The following is an 18,844-nucleotide window of genomic DNA, read 5'->3' as shown; positions in this document are numbered from 1 at the left end:
GCCTGCCTCCCAACCCATATTCATATATAATTATACCGGGGGCCCGGCCCCCTTCTCTTCCCATACCACCCGCGACAGCACGCCCGGCTCAATCTACACCAGCGTTTCCACCGGCGTTTCCACCAGCATTCTCTCCGGGCTCAAACCGACTACACCACAGAATCAACAGTCAGCACGCTTGTTGCTATAGATCTAATATAGCAACCAGTCGCATACCGTTGGATCTTGAGCCGACCCCACCAAAAGAACAGGCTCATTGCCTCTCTGAAAAGGAGTGCCAAGAGGACCACTCCGCCAAATTCGAGGGCAAGGACTGGGCCCTTCTCGGCGGCCAAGTGAAGGAGCTCAACACTCAGAGAGTCCTCTTTGCTCCGGTGGTGGAGAGGGACTGGGGCTAGAAAAACGCGTTAGAAAGAAGTCAAAAGAGAGGCCTGAAAAGACACCAGGAAAGACACCAGACTTACCGGCCAGGGCGGGCAACACAAAAGACAACAAAAAAATGTATAAGAAAGTCATGTTGATGATGGTACAATATGCTTTCAAAACGATGTGAACGTGAAGTTCTTACGTGGGCTACGAAACTGTTTTGTAGACTACAGGGGAAGCAATGACTTGTAGGGAAGGTACAATATTGCAATTGCTAGTAGGAAAGGTACTACGCTGCAACCTTGAAATATGATGTAAAAGCTCAGCCGGGCAGGTACCTGCATCAAGATACAGCAATAGTATATTGAGCAAGATGCAGCAATATACATAGATCGAAGCCAATCAAGCCTTATCCCTCTTCTTTGTGGAAGCCTTGTCTTTTGCAATCTGTCCATAGGTTGGGGGCGCATCAATCATGTCAAACGGACTGTCATAGCTATCACCGACAAGTCCCCAGATTGCGACTCGTATGATTCGGTGTTTAGGAGATTGTTTCATTTTCTCACGACGTTGTGCTTTTAGCAATTCCTTGTCTTCTGTAGAAATGTCAAAGCCTCGGGCTCTCCGACAACATGCACATTCAAAAGTACAATGTCCAACTCCAAGCGTATGCGTGGGATCAACCTTACGGTTAAGACAACATCCACATCCACGAGCACAGCATCCTTGTCGGCTAGCACAATATTCAACAAGCATACGGTGCATATACCATTTAGGATGGGACCGCCATAGCTCAAACGCTCGTTGTAGATACTCATCTTCTAAATAGGAACGATGATCCACCCATATTTGCATCAAGAGCCAGTATTTGACGTTCAAAGCATGGAGTCTCTCTTTGGCATCCTTGTTCAAGATCTTATGTTCCTCTTTAATAGATATCTCTTCTTGAACAACTTCTCGGAGGTCTTCCTCCACAAAGAAAAGCTTATGCGAGTCAAAAGGAGGCTCGGTGTTGTCTCTTCTAATTTTGTTCCAGTATTGACGCAAGCGATATCTTTGGAGCGTATTTATATCCCCAGATTGCTCGAGGCTGGATTCCCGGAGGTCTTTGTCACCGACCATGGTCCCGGGCTGCTTTGTGTGTGCCCGATCACGGCTCAGCTTTTTTTTACGATGGAAAGAAAACGGCATCTCGGATGTTGGAACGTGTTGACCGAATTTGAGAATGAGGAAGGAATGCTTCTCGCAAGTTTGTGCCTGGTCTAATAAATTATATGATGTCAGCTTATACCTCCGACACCTAAAAGATTGATGACTTCATCTTTTTATTGAAACTTTGCTTAATTCCAAGGTTAGATCCAATAGCAAAGTAAATCACTTTCTATTGCTCCCTGTATAAAGATGAGCAAATATCAGAAGATTATCCCTAAGTAATGGTACACGAGACATAGAAGAGGCCAATATTTGGACATAGCCAAAGCCTTTCTATTAGGTTATTTATATGGTTTCTACAATCTCCTAGAATGGTCGGATTTATGGCTGGCTATATTGTAAAGCTTCTTTTGAAAGTGGATTCGAAGAAACTTGGTGTCTCCAAGTATCTAGGTGTTCTTCGCTTCCAGTACACTCCGCAAAGCACTTTGGTTTCGTGGAACAAATCGAACCTCATACTCCCTTGGCATGCTCACTAGATTGGTCAGGTCAGCAACCCCTTTGACGGGGTGCGTTTCAATCGGCGTGTCAGTTACAATCTCAAATGCAGCAAGCATTCGCAGAAATGTCGAATATAACTCCCGATATGTCAGCAAAGAGCCAGCACACATGCGATAGCCAACGCCGAACGTGAAAATGGGCTTGTTTGGGTGCTCCAGCCATCTTTCGGGCTGGAACTCTTCTGGATTATTCCAGAGATCCGAGTCTGTACTGGAATTCAGATAGAATCCTTTCAGGTAGGAAAATGGATATACTTACCCATGTTACAAGCCCATAAATTCAGGAAAATATTTGTACCAATAGGGATTGTCTTGCCTTCGTATACAAACACTTTATTCGTTAATTTTGGGAGCGAGAGACGAAGAACCAAGAAGTACCTAACAAAACACCAGGTCAGCGCGCAGGTACCACATCCAATGTCCATACCTCAGACTCTCGTGTACAATTACAGCAATATATTTGCATCTCTGGTCGTCGTATGCATTGCACAATAGGTTATTGACGCCATCCATGTTCCGAATTTCAGTAATAGCTCTGCTCTGAATATCTGGTCTCATAACAAGAAGCGCAATTGCCCAAGTCATGACCCCAGTAGTCGTTTCAAAGCCACCAGATAACATCAATAGACTAATCGATGTCAGCTCAACATCATTGAGCTTTGACTCCTTGCCAATGGCATTTGCCTGAATGCACGGTTTGTGTGTTCCATTCTTGATCCATTCCTCAAGATCTCCATTGAGTTTGGCTAGATATCTGTCACGCCTTTGACGGTATTCGGCCGCCTTCCGTTTCCTAGGAGAATATGGAATGAAACGAAGAAGGGGAATATAGTCCTACAGATTGTCGGTAGTACTTCGAATCCGGCTGATTCCGGAAAGCAATTGGTCATTATGGCTTGTGATTCTGATACCCCAGTTAATCGTGCAAGCAAGGGACAAGCTCAGCCTCTGCAACATAGCGACAGGGTTGATTGGCTTTCTTCCAGAGTCTCCATATCTCAAAAGACCTTCTACAAAGACTTTGGTTTCAATGTCGAGATACGGAACGTATGTCTCTACCGAAGGGTGATTTAAAGCTGAGGCTGCACCTTTTTATCGACGAATTGAAGATTCGTTGTAGGGTGCTGCTCCGATAGTTATCCCCGCGGTACTAGACACCGGCGAGAAGACGGTTGTCGTCAGAGATATATCACAACCTGCCTTGTTATTGAGCAAACCTTGTGGTACGTATAGAGCTGAGGCCTCGACGCTGTAGCCCAGGAGTTATGGCCCAGGATAACTTTGGCTACAGCAGCGCTATTAATTACCATGACCAGAATACTTCCAAGGCAAACTTGATAGACTGGGCCTGGCTTTAGCCCATTCGCGGTATTCCTGGGTTGCATTTGTTCGAAGCTGGGGGAGGTTGCCTACAAGAGGTAACACCTGTGGAATCGCAAGCCCTGGAATTTGCTGGTTATAGCAAACCAGCTCATTGACAAAAAGATAAACTAGAATCAACAGGAAACCTGCCAGGGCTAGTTTCCGCAGGGTTTCAATGCTCCCGAGTACGGAGATATCAAGATCGTGAGTGAGCATATCTTTTCGTTTCCTGTTGTTTGACCGATATGTATCGTTGCGGAGGAAAGCCGGCACTTACGCTCACCGTTAGGTCTGTCCCACCTCAACTTTATCTCACATTCAAGATTCGGCTGGGGGCGGTGAGATACGGTTCAAACATAAATGTTGCTGGTTGCGTTATTTGTTGGAATCGTCACCGAGAGGTTGCACTATTAGAAGCGCTGTCATCCTTACAGGCTTGCACGCTTAAAGCTAGTGAGCCCCATTTCCCACAACCACAAGTGTTTATGGTATGGTCAGCTACATAGTATGCTAGTAGACAAGCACTACAGGGGTGCTAAAGCAAGTAAGCATGACATGACCATGTACAGATCTATAATGATATTGAAATGCTAGAAACACAGGGTTATACCATATCAAGTGTCTCCAGCAAGAAAATGCTAGGAAATGTCTAGAATGTTCAAAATCAAACCAGAATTGCCAACAGCACACCAACGCGCCAGTTAGGTAAACACAATTTGGAATCGAAGGGAAAACCAAAAGTCCCTCCGTCTAACTATAAGACAACTATTTCAGGGTAGCAGGCATGCTGGTCTTGGCCTTTTCCGCTGCCAAATCCACTGCCTTGCGCAATTTATCCTTCTTGATGTTCTTGAGGTAGGCAAACAGGATAATGAAAAGAAGCTCCATCCTTTGCGAAAGTTAGTACAAGCAGATGTTAATTTGGAAACAAAAACATACCTCTCCTTGGTCATCATCAGCAGACCCTGGACCAAAAGACCCTTCAGGATCTGAGGTCCAATACCCTTGAAGAGGGAAAAGAGACCCTCATTATCAACAATGTGCTTCATGACCTCACCGAAGGTCTTGAAGGGCTTGCCATTTCGGCTGGGTGGTGGGCGAGACTGCAGTCCAACCTTGGCAACAATCAGAGGCTGGGTTGCGATCGTGGCCAAAGCCTTGGACATGGCACCAAGCACTAAAATAATAATTAGCGAGGTATTGTTAACCCGAGAATTGCCATTACTCACAGAATGCCTCCCAGGGCTTGAGGTTGTTCTTCCCCGGGAAGAGAACCTCCTTCAGGCGCTGGTATGCACCATAGGTGATGGCCGGGTTAACGACCAGGATCAAGCTGGCCTTCAGGCCGCGCCACAGGCCGGTCCAGCCGTCCTCGCTCTCAACCACCTCCCGACCCGTCTCGATCAACCCCTTCTTATCGCCCTTTGGCTGTGTCTGCTGCCGGGTTGTGATAACGGCCACTGGGATGGTGAAGATCTGAGCCACGGCACCGGAGACGGCGCCCAGGGAGAGCTCAATGGCTGTGCCGGGGGCCTGTGTCGACTTGGCCGAGGCCATGTAGAGCGTTCTTACGACGCTGTACCAATAGAAGTATGCGAAGTTTGTTGAGGCGACACCTAGAAGGGCTCCAGCCATTCCGGAGTACAGACCGCTATAACCCTCCTTCTCTGCGATTTTCGTAATAGCATCCATAGTCGATTCATAATGTTCGAGATCGTCGGTTTTCGCGGCTCCGTTCTTCTCCTTGATTTGTACTTGTAGTTTTGTCTTGACTCTACAGATTGGGAGAGATACAGTCAGCGGGTTTTGATCTGATAATTCGAGGATTGCGGGACCTCACAAGTCAAGTGGGTACACCATCGCGTTCGCAAGGACAGCTCCTGTCGCGCCTGCCACGGCGCTGCCCCATGGCGACAGAACAGGTTTGGATTGACCGGCCATGATGTCGGTTAAGGGTATTTCGAAATCAAGGGAACGCAATAAATAAGGATATGATCTAGGAAGAAGGCTCGGTTGTCTTAGCGGCCGGGCGACAGGAGAAATACTGAGCGGGGCTCTACACTGCTTGGCTCCGAACAACGGAGAGAGTGGAATGAAAGAGAGAGCACAATGGGGAAATGTATAGAGATGATGACCATACCGAAGTCACCCGAACAACCAAAAAAAAAGAGACCGAGCCCATGAGCCGGAATTCACAAATGCACCTCGGCGTTATCACCTTAAATCGAGCCGAGGTCCACTTCGGTGCTGTTGAGGCTTATGTCATGACTTCCATTACATCATCATGTGTGTTTATTTTCATTTCTTCTCCAGTTCCCTAGTTCTGTAGGTACTTTGTGTAATTTATTATTATATTGTGTACAATGTTTTCAATATAATAACGATTAACAAAGATATTCATCTTTTCAGATTCAAGTCCCGGAATCTTCACCGGAATTAATAATGTAGGGGGTGGTCCTCTCTCGGCTCAGCCGAATCCGGTAATTTACTTGCTGTTCGATCTGATTACACCCTACTCCACGACTACCGGTCAACGAGATGCCTAGACCTGCACCCACACCATCCTATATATCTCAAGCATTGGTATTTTTATTTTGCATTTACTGCTGAAGGAGCAAAACTAATGATTCGATAGAGCGCTGAAGAGGCGGTAGCCACAGCCACCTCCCAGAAAGCAGCATTGGAAGCAGCCATCAATGCCGCGGAGCATTACATGAAAGCGCTGCGCCTGGCGCCCGCCGACGATAAAAAATACCTCGACACAAAATGCAAACAATTGCTGTCCAAAGCCGAGAAGATCAAGGCCGCTGCTGACTGGAAGTCGGTTGCTCGTGCGGGGCCCCAGAAAGCCTTCCCTAGCTTACGGCCGCCCGCATCCACGCGGAAGCTCACTACCCGTGAAGAAATCATCATCCTCGAGGGCGCCAAACTTAACGGCTATATCTTTCCACCATGGAGTCGCGCACCGCCTCAGGATGAATTTGAATATAAAGGGCAACCTTTTACGTATGTGGAAAATATCGCCCAACGCTGATTTTTGTTCTAATAGCGTGTAGGGATGCGCCTGATTTACACCTCTCTGAATGCCAGAGAGAAATTTTCGCAGGCTGGAAACGACCGCATGATTTGTTACGGACAAAGAATGCGGCTAATCAGACCCACGATGAAATTGACCCAGCTATGTCGACTTCGAAACAAACAGATCTCGTGCAGGATGTCTTAACAGACTGTTCAGTGGTCGCAAGCCTCTGCGCCACAACATCTCGATCGGAACGAGGTCTAGGACAGGTATGGACTAATTTGATCCCAAATTGAGGAGTCCACAAAGCTAATTCGAACAGCATGCATCGCCGACACTGTACCCATGCAGTGAGGATAAGAACCCGACACTTTCGCATTCTGGGAAGTACATATTTCGCTTCTACTTTAACGGATCTTTCCGAAAGGTAGTGATAGATGATCGATTGCCCTCGTCGAAGACTACACGCTCCCTCCATGTGATCGATCGCAATAACTCGAACTTTCTGTGGCCTGCTCTTGTGGAGAAGGCCTACTTGAAGGTCCGCGGAGGCTATGATTTCCCAGGAAGTAACTCGGGGACCGACCTTTGGGTGCTTACTGGTTGGATTCCGGAGCAAGTCTTTTTACATCACGACGATTCGACCTCCGATGAGATCTGGGGTCGTTTATACAGTGCCTTCTGGCATGGCGATGTGGTCCTGACTATCGGCACTGGGAAATTGACCGAACGGGAACAACAAGGTCTGGGGCTAGTGGGAGAGCACGATTATGCTATTCTGGACTTGAAAGAAGTCCAGGGTCGTCGCCAGTTTCTTTTGAAGAACCCGTGGGCTGGTGCGGAACCCAACATACAAAGCAGTCTGACGGCTGATCTTGGTTCACTCAGCGTGAATGATAAACCTCCCCTCTCCCCAGGGACATTTTGGATGGATTGTGAACAAGTTCTCCTAAATTTCGAGAATCTTTACCTTAACTGGAATCCTGGTTTGTTTAAATACCGCGAGGACATCCATTTCACTTGGGATTTGTCGCATGGCCGAGTTATCGCCGGCTGCTTCGTGAAGAATCCCCAATTCTCCATCTCCAGTGATGCAGGAGGAACGGTCTGGCTGCTGCTCGGAAAGCATTTTAAGACAGAGCATCAAGAATTCAATTCTGGGGAATTGGAAAATGAAATAGGCTTTATCAGCATCTACATCTTTCAAGCAAATGGCCGAAGAGTGTCTCTCAGCGACGGTGCGCTCCATCGCGGACCATACGTGGACTCCCCCAACACGCTTATGAGGCTGGAAATGCCTCCCAAGTCGACCTACACTGCAGTGGTCTCGGAGCAATCACTCCCATCATCCACCCAGAATTTCACACTCTCTGCATTCTCAACCGCACCTGTGGCCGTGGCACCCTCGCTAGATAAATATCTATGCTTGACTAAGGCAAGTGGTTCCTGGACAGCAGTGACAGCGGGCGGGAATGCCGAATCGCCTCGGTACCACTCCAATCCACAATTCAGTATACGAATTTCCGAACCGACAGATGTCTCGATCTTGCTCGAGACTACTGAAGCGGAGCTAGCGACTCATGTGAAAATCTTCTGGTCAAATGGGCAGCGCGTATCGCGCGTGCGAAGCCGAGACATCATTGCAGATAGTGGCGATTACCGTCGTGGATGCGCGCTGGCCGAGACCAGATCCCTGGACAGAGGCACCTACACCATAGTCTGCTCCACCTTTGCACCTGACCAGCTTGGCCGCTTCACGTTATGGATTTCATCCACGATCCCGTGTGTAGTCCAGCCCTTGGTTTCCGAGTCTGCTGGGCGGCGCGCCGTCCTATCCGAAGTGGGTGTTTTATCTCCGGGCAAGGACCGAATGATAGCCTCGCTGCGGGTCTCTCGTTTGACACGGATCCGACTTATTGCGAGAAATAAGCGGTCCACGATCGGCGCTCGCGCTGTTGCTCCGTCTCCCGTGCTGATGACCGTGGAGCTGGGACAGGGACCATACAAGGAGATATTGGCCACGTCAGAGGATGGAACTCACAGCGATGCTGCGTCCGGGGTACGAGTTGAAGACTTTGACTTGCTACCCAGTGCCGAATCACGCTATGTATGGATTGTTATTGAGCGCATTGGGGGTCCGGGAGGGCAGGTAGAAGATCACTTTGAAGTGGAAGCATTGGCGGAGGAGAGAGTGGAGATTGGAAAGTGGGCAATTGAAGATGAATGATACCCAGTACAGTCAGAAATACCTACATAGTACATATCATGAAATAGTTTCTAGTTTCAAACGTATCCAAATTGTTCAAGACCTGGTTCGGTAGATAAGAACCGATAGCTCGGCCCCCCGCACACGGGCGGTGGGCACACCGCGAGCTCCAAACGTCATTTGTTAACCACATGCATCTTCTCCTTAACACACCAAACATCCTAAACAATGGCGAGTAATATACCAGCTGGACTTCGATCGGCAGACATCGGTCGATTTGCAATCAGGGCAGCTCAGATCGAGAAGGCTAAACCTGTGGTTGCCTACTGGTGTAAGTCGCAAGACCCCGCGCAGAGCGCAACTGAACATTTGAGCTGATTGAACCCTAATTTCGTAGGCAATTTCCATATTGTGAACCAGATTATTGAAAGGGGTCTGCACAATGCCGATGACGAGATCAAACTCTACACAACAAACCTGGTGGACAAGCTGGAGCAGGTGAGTCGAGCTCCCTACCCTCCTTCCCTTCCTACTAGTCTATGTTCCGCATCGCGCGCTTAAGATCTAGCAGCTGATGATATTGGCTTGAAACAGTTCAAAGTAGAAAACCCAGAAAATGATACAGTGACAGACTCTGTTGCGGCGAGCGCCTATGTCGAACAATTCGGATTGGAGGTCTTCAGCCGTGCTGAGGCCGCTATGAACGCCAACAAAGTCACAAAGTGAGCTCCCCAAGCGGTTCCTTCAGCTACAATGGCTAATAACCCAAAAAGGCAAACGGGAGATACCTTCCTAGCAGCGGCCACGTTCCTTGAACTTTGTTCGATCTGGGAGCCCCTTGACCCAGAACTTGCTGGGCGGATCAAATTCGCTAAATTCCACGCGGTCCGGATTGTTAAAGCCCTGAAAGCCGGCGAAGATCCCAACGCGACAAATCCCGCGCCAAAGCAGGAAGAAGAACTCGCCGACGACCCTGATGTCCAGGCATTTGATGAGTCGGTAGCGGAGCAGGCCTCTAGGCCAAGACAAGCCTCTATCGAAGAGATCCCAGACGAGTCCGACCGACTTGGACGAGAGCTAGCTCGGAAGTCGACTCTTGATGAATCCCTTCATCCATCACGCACGTCGTCAACGCCTCGTGGCCCGCCCGAGATCCCTTCTGTCCCTCGCAACGCACCTGGTTCTCCTCTGCAACCCATGGATGTCGATGATACCAATACAGGCGGCTTAGAGCTCCCATCAACTCCAGCAACCATTGGCGGTTCGTCCTCAGTACCTAGGCTTCCAGATACCCCGACTGCATTCCAGTCTTTCCCTCCGCCGTCTGAGGAACCATCCGTCTCCACGCCGGATCCAGCTTCGTTCTACGATACCCCAGGTCCTAGTGCTCCTATCCCGCCCCCGGTTGCTCCGACATTTGTTCCGCCCCCGGCTGCCAACGTCCCGGTTGCACCGGCTCCCTATGTCCCGCCGCAACCATCACACGGTCTAGATGATAACACTGTGCAGTTGGCGCAGAAGCATGCTCGTTGGGCGGTCTCTGCTTTGAATTTTGACGATGTTGATACCGCTATTAAGGAGCTCAGGAGCTCGCTGAAGTTACTAGGCGCATCATGATTCTATGGGCTTGTATGATTTTCACCTTTGCTTACTCTTGCGGTTGTTAGAGCACTATGAATATACCTTGCTTTGGCTATTACGAAATGTATTGGATTTGACCAATGTAATCCTTTCGTCTTCAATTTGATCTGTCTCATATTTATTCATCTCGATTTCCCACCGAGGTTCCGCTAGGAAATTTCTGTGCACTGTATAGTCTTGTACCAAAGCCTGATCGACACCTGCAATACCAGCAAGCCTCGTCCATTCGTTATTGTCTTGCGAAATTTGGTAGACCAGATACTGTTGTTGACGAGATCTGGGTTCTAGCCGTTGGCGGGTCTGCCGGATCGTATTGTATTGCGACCGGAACCCGGCCCACAATTTGCAGATATGTCAGTCCTGCCTTCCAAAGTAGCAAGATATCGCCAATTGCACTATAATTGACCTTCTCGTCAAGTCTGGATTGTGTGCCAGGTGCCTGGCGGAAGGGCTAATACCAGTACAATACGCCAATCTTGCTACTTTAAAGGCAGCGCTGAACACGGAGCTTTGCTGACCGGTGGTTTCGCCGAATCCGTTCAGAGACCCGCTTCCATTAGAAAATTAATTTCTATCACGTGGTTGAAAGGGGTACGGCACGCAAGATCGGGTCCACTATCCGACTCCACCGTTCCAAGATTCAAGGAAAGGTCTGAATGTGGGATTGGCTCCGTGCTTCGATTACACGCCAAGTAAAGTCCGAATTTTAACCTTAAAATATAGGATCTGGATATTGTCTCTTTGAATGATACGCGAGTTGTATGGATGTACTTATATCAAAAGGTCGAAAGGCCTTACATAGAAATTGCCCTCGGGCTCTGCACTCGCTTAGTCTGGTCTAAGTTGTGGATATAGTCTGTGCTTTGGTGCATTTCTTGGGAAATTTGTCTCACCGTATACTCCGTACCTTAATCACGACTTGACTGCAGGAGAGATAACCTTATTTACCATCGAATAAGTGTTAAATAGCTCCCCAAACCAGTTAGATGCTCTAATCTTCACCCTTTGTCTACACCCTGAGCCTACGGCACATCGAGCTTGCATTTTCTGTGAAGGCGATTGACTCGTTTTACTCAACCTATGGTCTACCAGCGGCGGCTTTTCTAGAGCCCGCGAGCAAAAGATGGAATATAGAAGAATAGTGTGCGACTTCCAGCTACATAATGAGATTGAATACTACCAGAGATATCTTATACCTGTCAACATATATACGCAATTGTGCACCCTCGCTTTTTACACCTTTGGTTTCAATTGATGCCGGCCTGGTCATGACATTGAGACTTATATTAAAATTTAGTGTCTCTAAACAGCCAAATATATATTCCAAAGTTATTATCTCAGAGTTCATCTCGCCAACTACTTTGACTCGTTTTAGACCACGAGATTTACCATTAGTACCTTGTATAGGGACCCCCAGCGTACGGTATAACCAGAAAAGGCAGAAACTGTGCCACAGTGCTCCAAGATCCGTTTTCAAAGAACATTTGCCAACATATAAGTGAAATTGCGACATTCCTCTAATTTTCAACTACCTTTTCTTCCATATGTTCATTTGGCGGCCCTTGAGAGAAGAGTTGGACGAGGTCAAGCAAGAGCCGCTCACCGTCTTCTCTGAGTTTCCTCGCTGTTCGATTGTGTGCCGTGCCCGTGTTCGCAAGATCGCTCCCCCGCCCCATCAATAAGGTGCCCCGCCCTGGTCCCCTCCCTCCCTTCCTGATTGTGTGCAGTGCCCGAAGACCCCTGCTCGTGGAGTTTCAACCCCAACTATTATTAGAATAGTTCGTCTTCAAGAGCAGTGTGTATGACTGCAATTTTAAATGGGAGTAATATCCCGAAATTGCTTTTGATGACTCCATGTAACATCTGTACGCACATTGAATGGCTCAACTCGCAACATTCTAGTGTTTCATTTAAGCCCAAGATCATGCCTACAACATAGCACTTATTCTATAGAAAGTTACTATTGTAATAACTAAACCAAATTAATTCAAATGGATATCTAGTCAAATTAAGCGTAGAAAAGGCTTATCATCATCGCATCTATGGTTCGGGTGATCGGAAACCCAGTACCATGGGACCAACAAACAGTATTTGGGACTATTCAAAGTACACAGAGTACACAAAGAACACAAAGAACACATTTAATTTGGTATCACATAGTACAACATACAACATAATGTAAAATGGACTTTCCAGTAAAATGAGTGGAATTCCAACCTCGCACTAATCTCACTAACACCCACTTATCTCCCCTCCGACGTCACAGGTATATGCTGGTGTTTCCACTGTAACCCACTCGCTATCAACGTGGATTAACCGGCTTGGCAGGGGAGATGGGAATAATAATAAATTTTTTTTTTTCTCTTTTTTCTTTTTTTTTTCCATCTAATAATATTCTTCGGATTCTTTTTCTGAGCTGTTTCCTTTTAGTCCCCTTTGCCCGTTTAGTCCGCCCCCCTCCTTTCTCCCGTCCTTCGCCTTTCCCCCCTTTCATTCTCCTGAACCTGCGGGGAGACCTTTTCGCTTTCACATTTAAAATGGCCGACGCCAAAAAACCCGCTGTTTTGATTGTCGGAGGTCTCGGTATGTCTTTCATTGTCTTTCATTGTCTTAATACTATTCCCTTCCGAACTGACATTCCCCGTATTTAGGCTTTATCGGTCGACACCTCGCGCTATACATCCACGAGAACAACCTAGCCTCAGAAGTCCGTCTGGTAGACAAAGTCCTTCCACAGTTGGCCTGGTTAGCCCCGGAATTCGAAGAAGCATGTTCAAAGGACAAGTTTGTCCAGGCAGATGCCAGCCGTGAGCGTAAGTGACCCGACCCGAATCTTCCCATCCAAAATCACAAATTCTTACCTAAACCCCCAATCTCCCCCCACAGAACATTTCCCGCGCATCTTCGACCGAGCCAATGGCGAACAATTCGACTATGTGATTAACTGCGGCGGCGAAACCCGTCACTCCCAACCAGACGATGTCTACGAAGTGCGCAGCTACGCCCTCTCCCTCGCGCTCGGAAAGGAAATCGCCCGACGCGGTATCCCCGCCTTCATCGAGACCTCCACCGCGCACGTCTACAAGGGCGGCTCGACACCACGAAAGGAGACAGACAAACTCGCCCCGTGGCACAAGCTGGCCGCGTGGAAACTCAAGGCCGCGCAAGAACTGCTTAAAATCCCGAACTTGCAGTACTGCACTTTACGTCTGCCCCACGTCTACGGCGCTTATGACCCGGGCTACTTCGCAACGGGGATTTGTCTGTCTGCTGTCCACGTAGATCTCAAGCAGGAATTGCAGCTCCTGCACACTAAGGACTTGAAAATTAATACCCTGCACGTTAAGGATGCCGCGAGCGCGCTGTTCGAGGCTGCTAAGTGGCGTGCTGCGAAGGGCTTCGTCGATCCCAAGGACGGAGTTGTTACTTTCAATGTTGTTGATCACAATGACACGAAACAGGAACACGTTGCTAATGCCTTGACGGAGGTGTTCGGTCTTAAGGTTGGGTTTGTCGGGTCGCTTGCTTCGCAGCTCGCGAAGCTGAACCTCGACGATATCCTCGATGATATGAATGAAGTCGGTTTGCAGACTTGGGCTGAGCTCATCGAGAGGGCTAATATCACGCGGCCGGGACCGATCAGTCCGTTCTTGGAACGTGATATTCTCAGGGGTGAGGATATGTCCATTGACGGGTCGAAGTTCGAGAATGAGGTTGGCTGGAAGCCATTGTACCCGACCTTCGGGGCTGACAGCGTCCGTGAAATCGTGGACAGCTACAAGCGCATGGGCTGGTGGCCATGAGAGAGGATTCCATTGGGTTTCGGATCTCTCGTCTTTCTGTTTTGTTTTTTGTTCTTTTTGAAGATATCCCGTCCGTCGGTTATTTTACTCTTTTCTATCTTTCTATCTTTGTCTTCCCCCCCCCCCCCCCCCCCCCCAATGATTCATTAACGGTCTTTCCCTGCCTGATGAGGAAAATCGGTCACCTCATCCCATTGTGTCCGAAAAATGATGCATTGAATCCCCCTACGACACGACCATCTCATGATCTGCATCTCCATACACTCTCCTGTCTACATTTCCTCCCTCTCTCCGACCTCTTGAAGCTATTTATCCAGACAACCTGTCTAGCATCGCTAGATGTGAATTGACCTTGTACTGTAATTGATAATCGCTGTTATATGGGGGGTTTTCTCTTATTGTTTGCTGCATATAAGTTTCTATTCCGGTTTCTTCCCTTTTTATCTTTTGCATGGCCCTGCATTGGCAGCATATTGAGCCCTTCTCTCGTTTTGATATTCTATTTCCACCTCAAATCAATGGTTTTCTTACGTACCTTTGAACTACAAATACGGCGCTAGGCCTATTCTTGTACATCATGCATAGACCCTGCAGATATGTTGTGCAGGTTCCACAGAGGATATATCCACAACCCAGGTCTAAGAGCTACCTAGGTATATAGGCCTACATGTCACCGCGCAGTACTAGGCTGGACTGCGAGTGGGAGAGAACGACCTGTGGCAAATTTGAACAGGAACAATTGAATGAATTAATTTGAAACTTCTAACCCTATGACCGAAATGACGAAGAGCAGCGGAACAGAAACTGTGCAAGATGTCCGACTGCTATGCATGAGTGTGTGCATTGAACCAAGCCACCCAGCCAACCGAATCGATGGGTCTTTTGTGATGTGATGGGATGTGATGTTTTTTTTTTTTGCTTTTCTTTTTTCTCCTCGTGTATACTTGCGTATACCGATCATATCGTACCCACGGCCGCCTCTAATGCAGGCTCGCACTCTGAGCCAAGCCACCATAACGAAAATCATGAAAAATGCGATTGGCAGCGTTAATTCTTTCTCAAGCACGCGAATGCAACCAGGGATCCGAATAGATCAATGGCTAGATCTGAACGAATCATTTGACCAACAAACAAAAGAAAGCAACCTCGTCTTGCCAAGGCAGACTGAACGAAACCGAAAATATAGACGAAGAAAGTAATGTGCACAAAGGACAAGGAAAGCAAGCGACGGATCAAGGGGATGGGTGGTGAATTAGAACTCCCAGTCCTCCTCAACGGACTTGATGGCCCACTCGAATTTCTCACGCAGCGCTTTGGAGAAGAACTTCTCGATGGGAACATCGTACTTTTTGCTGAAGACAACAGTGAGGCGAGGATCAATATAGTTCTAACGAGAATAATTAGCTGATGATATCGTAGGGGCGAGACAATAAAAACTCACGATCTTCGAGGTACCTAGGGCAACCTCTTTGTTGTCTTCCTTGTCCTGAGCCTGGACGGACATCGTTTCGACCCGCTGATCGATCTTGGCGATAGAACCTTCGAGTTTTTCAACCGTTGCGCCTCTGGCCTCGGCTTCGACCTTGCCGGTTTTATTCTCTTTCTTGAACTTCTTCTCCATCTCTTTCACGACCTGCAGACGCTCCTCGAGCTCGGAAGCTTTCATTTCCTTCTCGCCATCAGCAACGCGCTTTTCGTTGTCCTTCTCGAACTTCTTGGAGATTTTGGTTCTCTGCTCCTCCATCAAAAAGGCTTGGTGTTCTTCGATCCATTCTTTGTCAAGATCCTCATCGATTTCGAAGAATGCCGCACCCTTCTTCTTCTTCAGAGTTGGATCCAAGTCAAGCATTTGCTGCTTCAGCCGCCACTTCTGGTATCGAAGGCCCTTGATCTGTATAGTCGAACATACATTAGCACGGTGCCTCTCGTCATGAGGGCAGAATAGAGAAAACTTACCCGTTCACCCATCTTTTCCATTGCATTGGCATGGCCAGCAGTGACAGTACGCTTGTGGTTACACAAGATGGCAACCTTACGGTTGGCATCATTGTATGCTTTCACCTTTTCGGCGATGGTACCGCCGGTGGCATTCATCTCGTTGAGAACACAACCCATCGTATAAGACGCGTTGTAGGTACGGAAAACCTTGGCGGTTAGACCTTGCATGTAGTTGGCAAGATGCTTATTGAGGGCAGAAGTCTTTGATTTGTCAGTGAGAGTCAAGATTGCAAGAAAAAAGGAGGACATACCGTAAGGCGGTCGAAAATTTCATCACCGTTCTTCTTGGGTGCCTTTTTGAAGATCTTCAGGTTCTTGAAGACTTGCAGATCGACCTGCACTTCATCGTAGAACCGAATACTATCCTTACCCAAGAAATCGAAGACGACAGTGTTGGGAGGCTTCAGCGTAACATTCTCATACTTCAGAGAACAGCAACCGACAGTTTCGGCCTCGTCTTCACCTTTCTCGTTTCCAGCACGCAGGGCAAACTGATCAATAAGATAGACTGCCGTGGCCTTCTGTCGTTCGATCATCATATCATTTTTGAGGTTCTTCTGATAATCCTTGCGGATTTTCTCAATGTGCTTCTTGAGTTCACGGGCTTTCTCGAATTTCTTGAAATCGCTTTGTCCCTTAACATCGGAGTTGGCGGCCAGCATGACGTACTTGTAGTTGCCATTGATATTTTCTTGCCACATGGCAAGCCAAGTGCCTTCCTGATCGTGCTTCACCTCCTTCCACTTGTGGCCGGGGGGTGGCGGTGGGACCTTCGCATCTTTTCCGATATTGACCGTGATTTGCTCAGGTTGCACACGGGTCTTGACACGTCCGGTCTTTGGGTGCTCACCGCGGCCACGGAACAGAGAAGGCGGTTCTACACGGAAGTTGCCCACCTTCTGCTTGCGACCATCCCACACACAAAACTGGTAGGGAGCTTCTTGCTCATCTTTCAAGGCCTTAGCAGCCTTCTTCTCAGCTGGTGGCAGGTGTCTCTTTTCTTCGCGTTGAGCATCGTAGAAATCAAAGATAGGTTTGAAGTCGCATTTTGCGAACTCCTTGATGTCGACCTTGTTGCCCTTGGGATCCTTCGCTCCACCGCTCTTCTTGATCACCTCCTTGAAGTCACCGAAGAAGTTCTTTTGGAACACAGGATTTTCGACGTTGTGCGTTGAGTTGAGCATGGTGCCGAAGAAGCTAGCAACCTCTTCAGCTTCAGGTTCAAGAGAGACCGGAACACCGTCATATTTCATCTTGACATTCTTAGGCAGCACTTCGTATTCGGGAGGGAACACCACGCCATTGTGTTCCAGAGTCGTCCACTTGATGGTTCCATCGCCCTTGCTGTGGTCTTCCCACCAGCGATACTCCTCCTCATCCTCCTCCTCCTTTTCTTCGGCGTCCTGGCTTTCTGCCTTCACCTTGGCTTTGCCCTTTTTGGCCGAGGCAGGTTCAGCCTTCACCTTCTTGGGGGCAGCTTTGCTGGTGGCCGGCTCTTTCTTGACGCCGTTTGCTTGTTTCTTGGCCGCTGCAGGCTTAGCTTCTTTCTTTGGCGCAACAGGTTTGCGCGCAAGTTTAGCTTCCTTCTCCGCCGTTTGTTCAATCTTCTTCTTTTGTGCGGCAAGCTTCCGTTCAATAGGAACGTCGGAATCAGACTCATCCCCGATGGATGTTTCCGCGGCCTTGGGAAGTTTGCGTCCGTTGCGTGCTAAGGGCACATCGTCATCGGTCTCGGGATCTTCATGTTTCACAGATGTACGCCGGCGTTTGCTCTGTCGAATGGTCAGACGCTTCAACCGAAAGCGACAGTATGGTCGCACTGGGAATAACAAGGGTCATCCCGCGATGGGGGTAGGCGTACCAAAGGCTCATCTTCTTCGCTGCTTTCTGCTTCTGCGTAGGACTTCTTTTCGCCCACACTGGCCCGGGATTTGCGCTTACTGGCACCCAGCGCGTCTTCTCCATCTTCCATCTTCACATCCTTGTCTTCCACAGGACCGAATCGAATGGATATTCCAGGATCAACATGGCCGTTCGTGGCGGGCTTAGAATCCGCCATCTCGACGACGTCGGGGGACTTTGGGGAAACTAGAAGTGTAGAAGCGCTATGTTAGATCCCCGTTCGAGTTAATGTTGGCAGAGTGAGGGAAGTGACGTCAAAGTGTGAGATGTAAGATCGAGTACTGATAGGAAAAGTACAATTGTGTAGAGATGAGAGGAGACATAGAAATGAGAGGACTAAGTGCAAGGAAAGCGAAGGTTCGCGACAAATTGTAGAGGTGTGTAATGGCAGCCGAATCACCCGAGGAACGCACCTTTACCACGTCCATTGGCGCGCATGAGGGGTGCGTCATCCTCCGAGGAGCTCATGGTGGTAGTCCTTGGACTAGCAAAAGGGAGACGAGGGTAAAATGAGAGAAATCGTTGTTTTGGTAAGGGGAGGCGTCCTCGTGCGCCGAGTCGGACAAATTGAGCCGCCTGGTAGAAGGAGGAAAGCAAAGAAATTCTGACCAATGAAGAGTAAGAATATGGTTATAAGATATGCTGCATCAATGATACATGCATATAGGGGATGTTGCGGGTAAATCCGGAGGAACAGAGACGAGAGGAGAGAAAAGACGTGAGGAAAGAGAGAAAAAGGTTGGGGGAGACTTGGAATGGAGGAATGCAATGGGAAAAGAGGCCCTGAGAGACTACAAGGTTTGTGCCTGAGGCGTCAAGTGATGTTATGTAAATA

The 18,844-nt window shown here is 48.3% G+C and overlaps 7 protein-coding genes across 7 annotated transcripts; 3 read left to right on the top strand and 4 right to left on the bottom strand.

The window, feature by feature from the left end:
* Positions 1–88: 88 nt before the first annotated feature.
* N7455_000981 (uncharacterized protein) lies at positions 89–516 on the bottom strand (the record flags this gene model as incomplete). The annotated part of the gene is made up of 3 exons (XM_065603912.1): positions 89–149; positions 217–394; positions 465–516. The coding sequence occupies 3 exons, from the start codon at positions 514–516 to the stop codon at positions 89–91; spliced, it is 291 nt and encodes a 96-aa protein (XP_065462403.1).
* Positions 517–768: 252 nt separating this feature from the next.
* N7455_000980 (Nuclease (SNase-like) OB-fold) lies at positions 769–3,463 on the bottom strand (the record flags this gene model as incomplete). The annotated part of the gene is made up of 6 exons (XM_065603911.1): positions 769–962; positions 1,125–1,623; positions 2,055–2,284; positions 2,338–2,456; positions 2,506–2,912; positions 3,296–3,463. 6 exons carry the CDS (start codon positions 3,461–3,463, stop codon positions 769–771), a joined length of 1,617 nt encoding a protein of 538 aa, XP_065462402.1.
* Positions 3,464–4,205: 742 nt separating this feature from the next.
* Positions 4,206–5,381, bottom strand: N7455_000979 (putative peroxisomal carrier protein; the record flags this gene model as incomplete). The annotated part of the gene is made up of 4 exons (XM_040959739.1): positions 4,206–4,329; positions 4,380–4,617; positions 4,670–5,214; positions 5,281–5,381. 4 exons carry the CDS (start codon positions 5,379–5,381, stop codon positions 4,206–4,208), a joined length of 1,008 nt encoding a protein of 335 aa, XP_040809800.1.
* Positions 5,382–5,978: 597 nt separating this feature from the next.
* N7455_000978 (calpain-like protease PalBory) lies at positions 5,979–8,686 on the top strand (the record flags this gene model as incomplete). Its single annotated transcript, XM_040959765.2, has 4 exons — positions 5,979–6,023; positions 6,076–6,446; positions 6,497–6,728; positions 6,782–8,686. The coding sequence occupies 4 exons, from the start codon at positions 5,979–5,981 to the stop codon at positions 8,684–8,686; spliced, it is 2,553 nt and encodes an 850-aa protein (XP_040809831.2).
* A 179-nt stretch (positions 8,687–8,865) lies between these two features.
* Positions 8,866–10,359, top strand: N7455_000977 (uncharacterized protein). Its single transcript, XM_040959720.2, has 4 exons — positions 8,866–8,996; positions 9,063–9,163; positions 9,260–9,387; positions 9,439–10,359. The coding sequence occupies exons 1-4, from the start codon at positions 8,894–8,896 to the stop codon at positions 10,280–10,282; spliced, it is 1,176 nt and encodes a 391-aa protein (XP_040809869.2). The 5' UTR covers positions 8,866–8,893; the 3' UTR covers positions 10,283–10,359.
* A 2,439-nt stretch (positions 10,360–12,798) lies between these two features.
* Positions 12,799–14,109, top strand: N7455_000976 (NAD-dependent epimerase/dehydratase family protein; the record flags this gene model as incomplete). Its single annotated transcript, XM_040959733.2, has 3 exons — positions 12,799–12,889; positions 12,958–13,119; positions 13,193–14,109. Exons 1-3 carry the CDS (start codon positions 12,844–12,846, stop codon positions 14,107–14,109), a joined length of 1,125 nt encoding a protein of 374 aa, XP_040809826.1. The 5' UTR covers positions 12,799–12,843.
* A 1,252-nt stretch (positions 14,110–15,361) lies between these two features.
* On the bottom strand, positions 15,362–18,477 carry N7455_000975 (DNA topoisomerase 1; the record flags this gene model as incomplete). The annotated part of the gene is made up of 6 exons (XM_040959759.2): positions 15,362–15,496; positions 15,551–16,000; positions 16,066–16,308; positions 16,359–17,879; positions 17,969–18,195; positions 18,423–18,477. The coding sequence occupies 6 exons, from the start codon at positions 18,475–18,477 to the stop codon at positions 15,362–15,364; spliced, it is 2,631 nt and encodes an 876-aa protein (XP_040809829.2).
* Positions 18,478–18,844: the final 367 nt, after the last annotated feature.

The sequence above is a fragment of the Penicillium solitum genome (assembly GCF_028829755.1).
Source record: "Penicillium solitum strain IBT 25940 chromosome Unknown utg000001l_segment0_segment0, whole genome shotgun sequence".
In the NCBI taxonomy this organism is placed as follows: domain Eukaryota; kingdom Fungi; phylum Ascomycota; class Eurotiomycetes; order Eurotiales; family Aspergillaceae; genus Penicillium; species Penicillium solitum.
The sequence above is the reverse complement of the archived record's forward strand: the minus strand, read 5'-3'. Positions and strand labels throughout refer to the sequence as shown.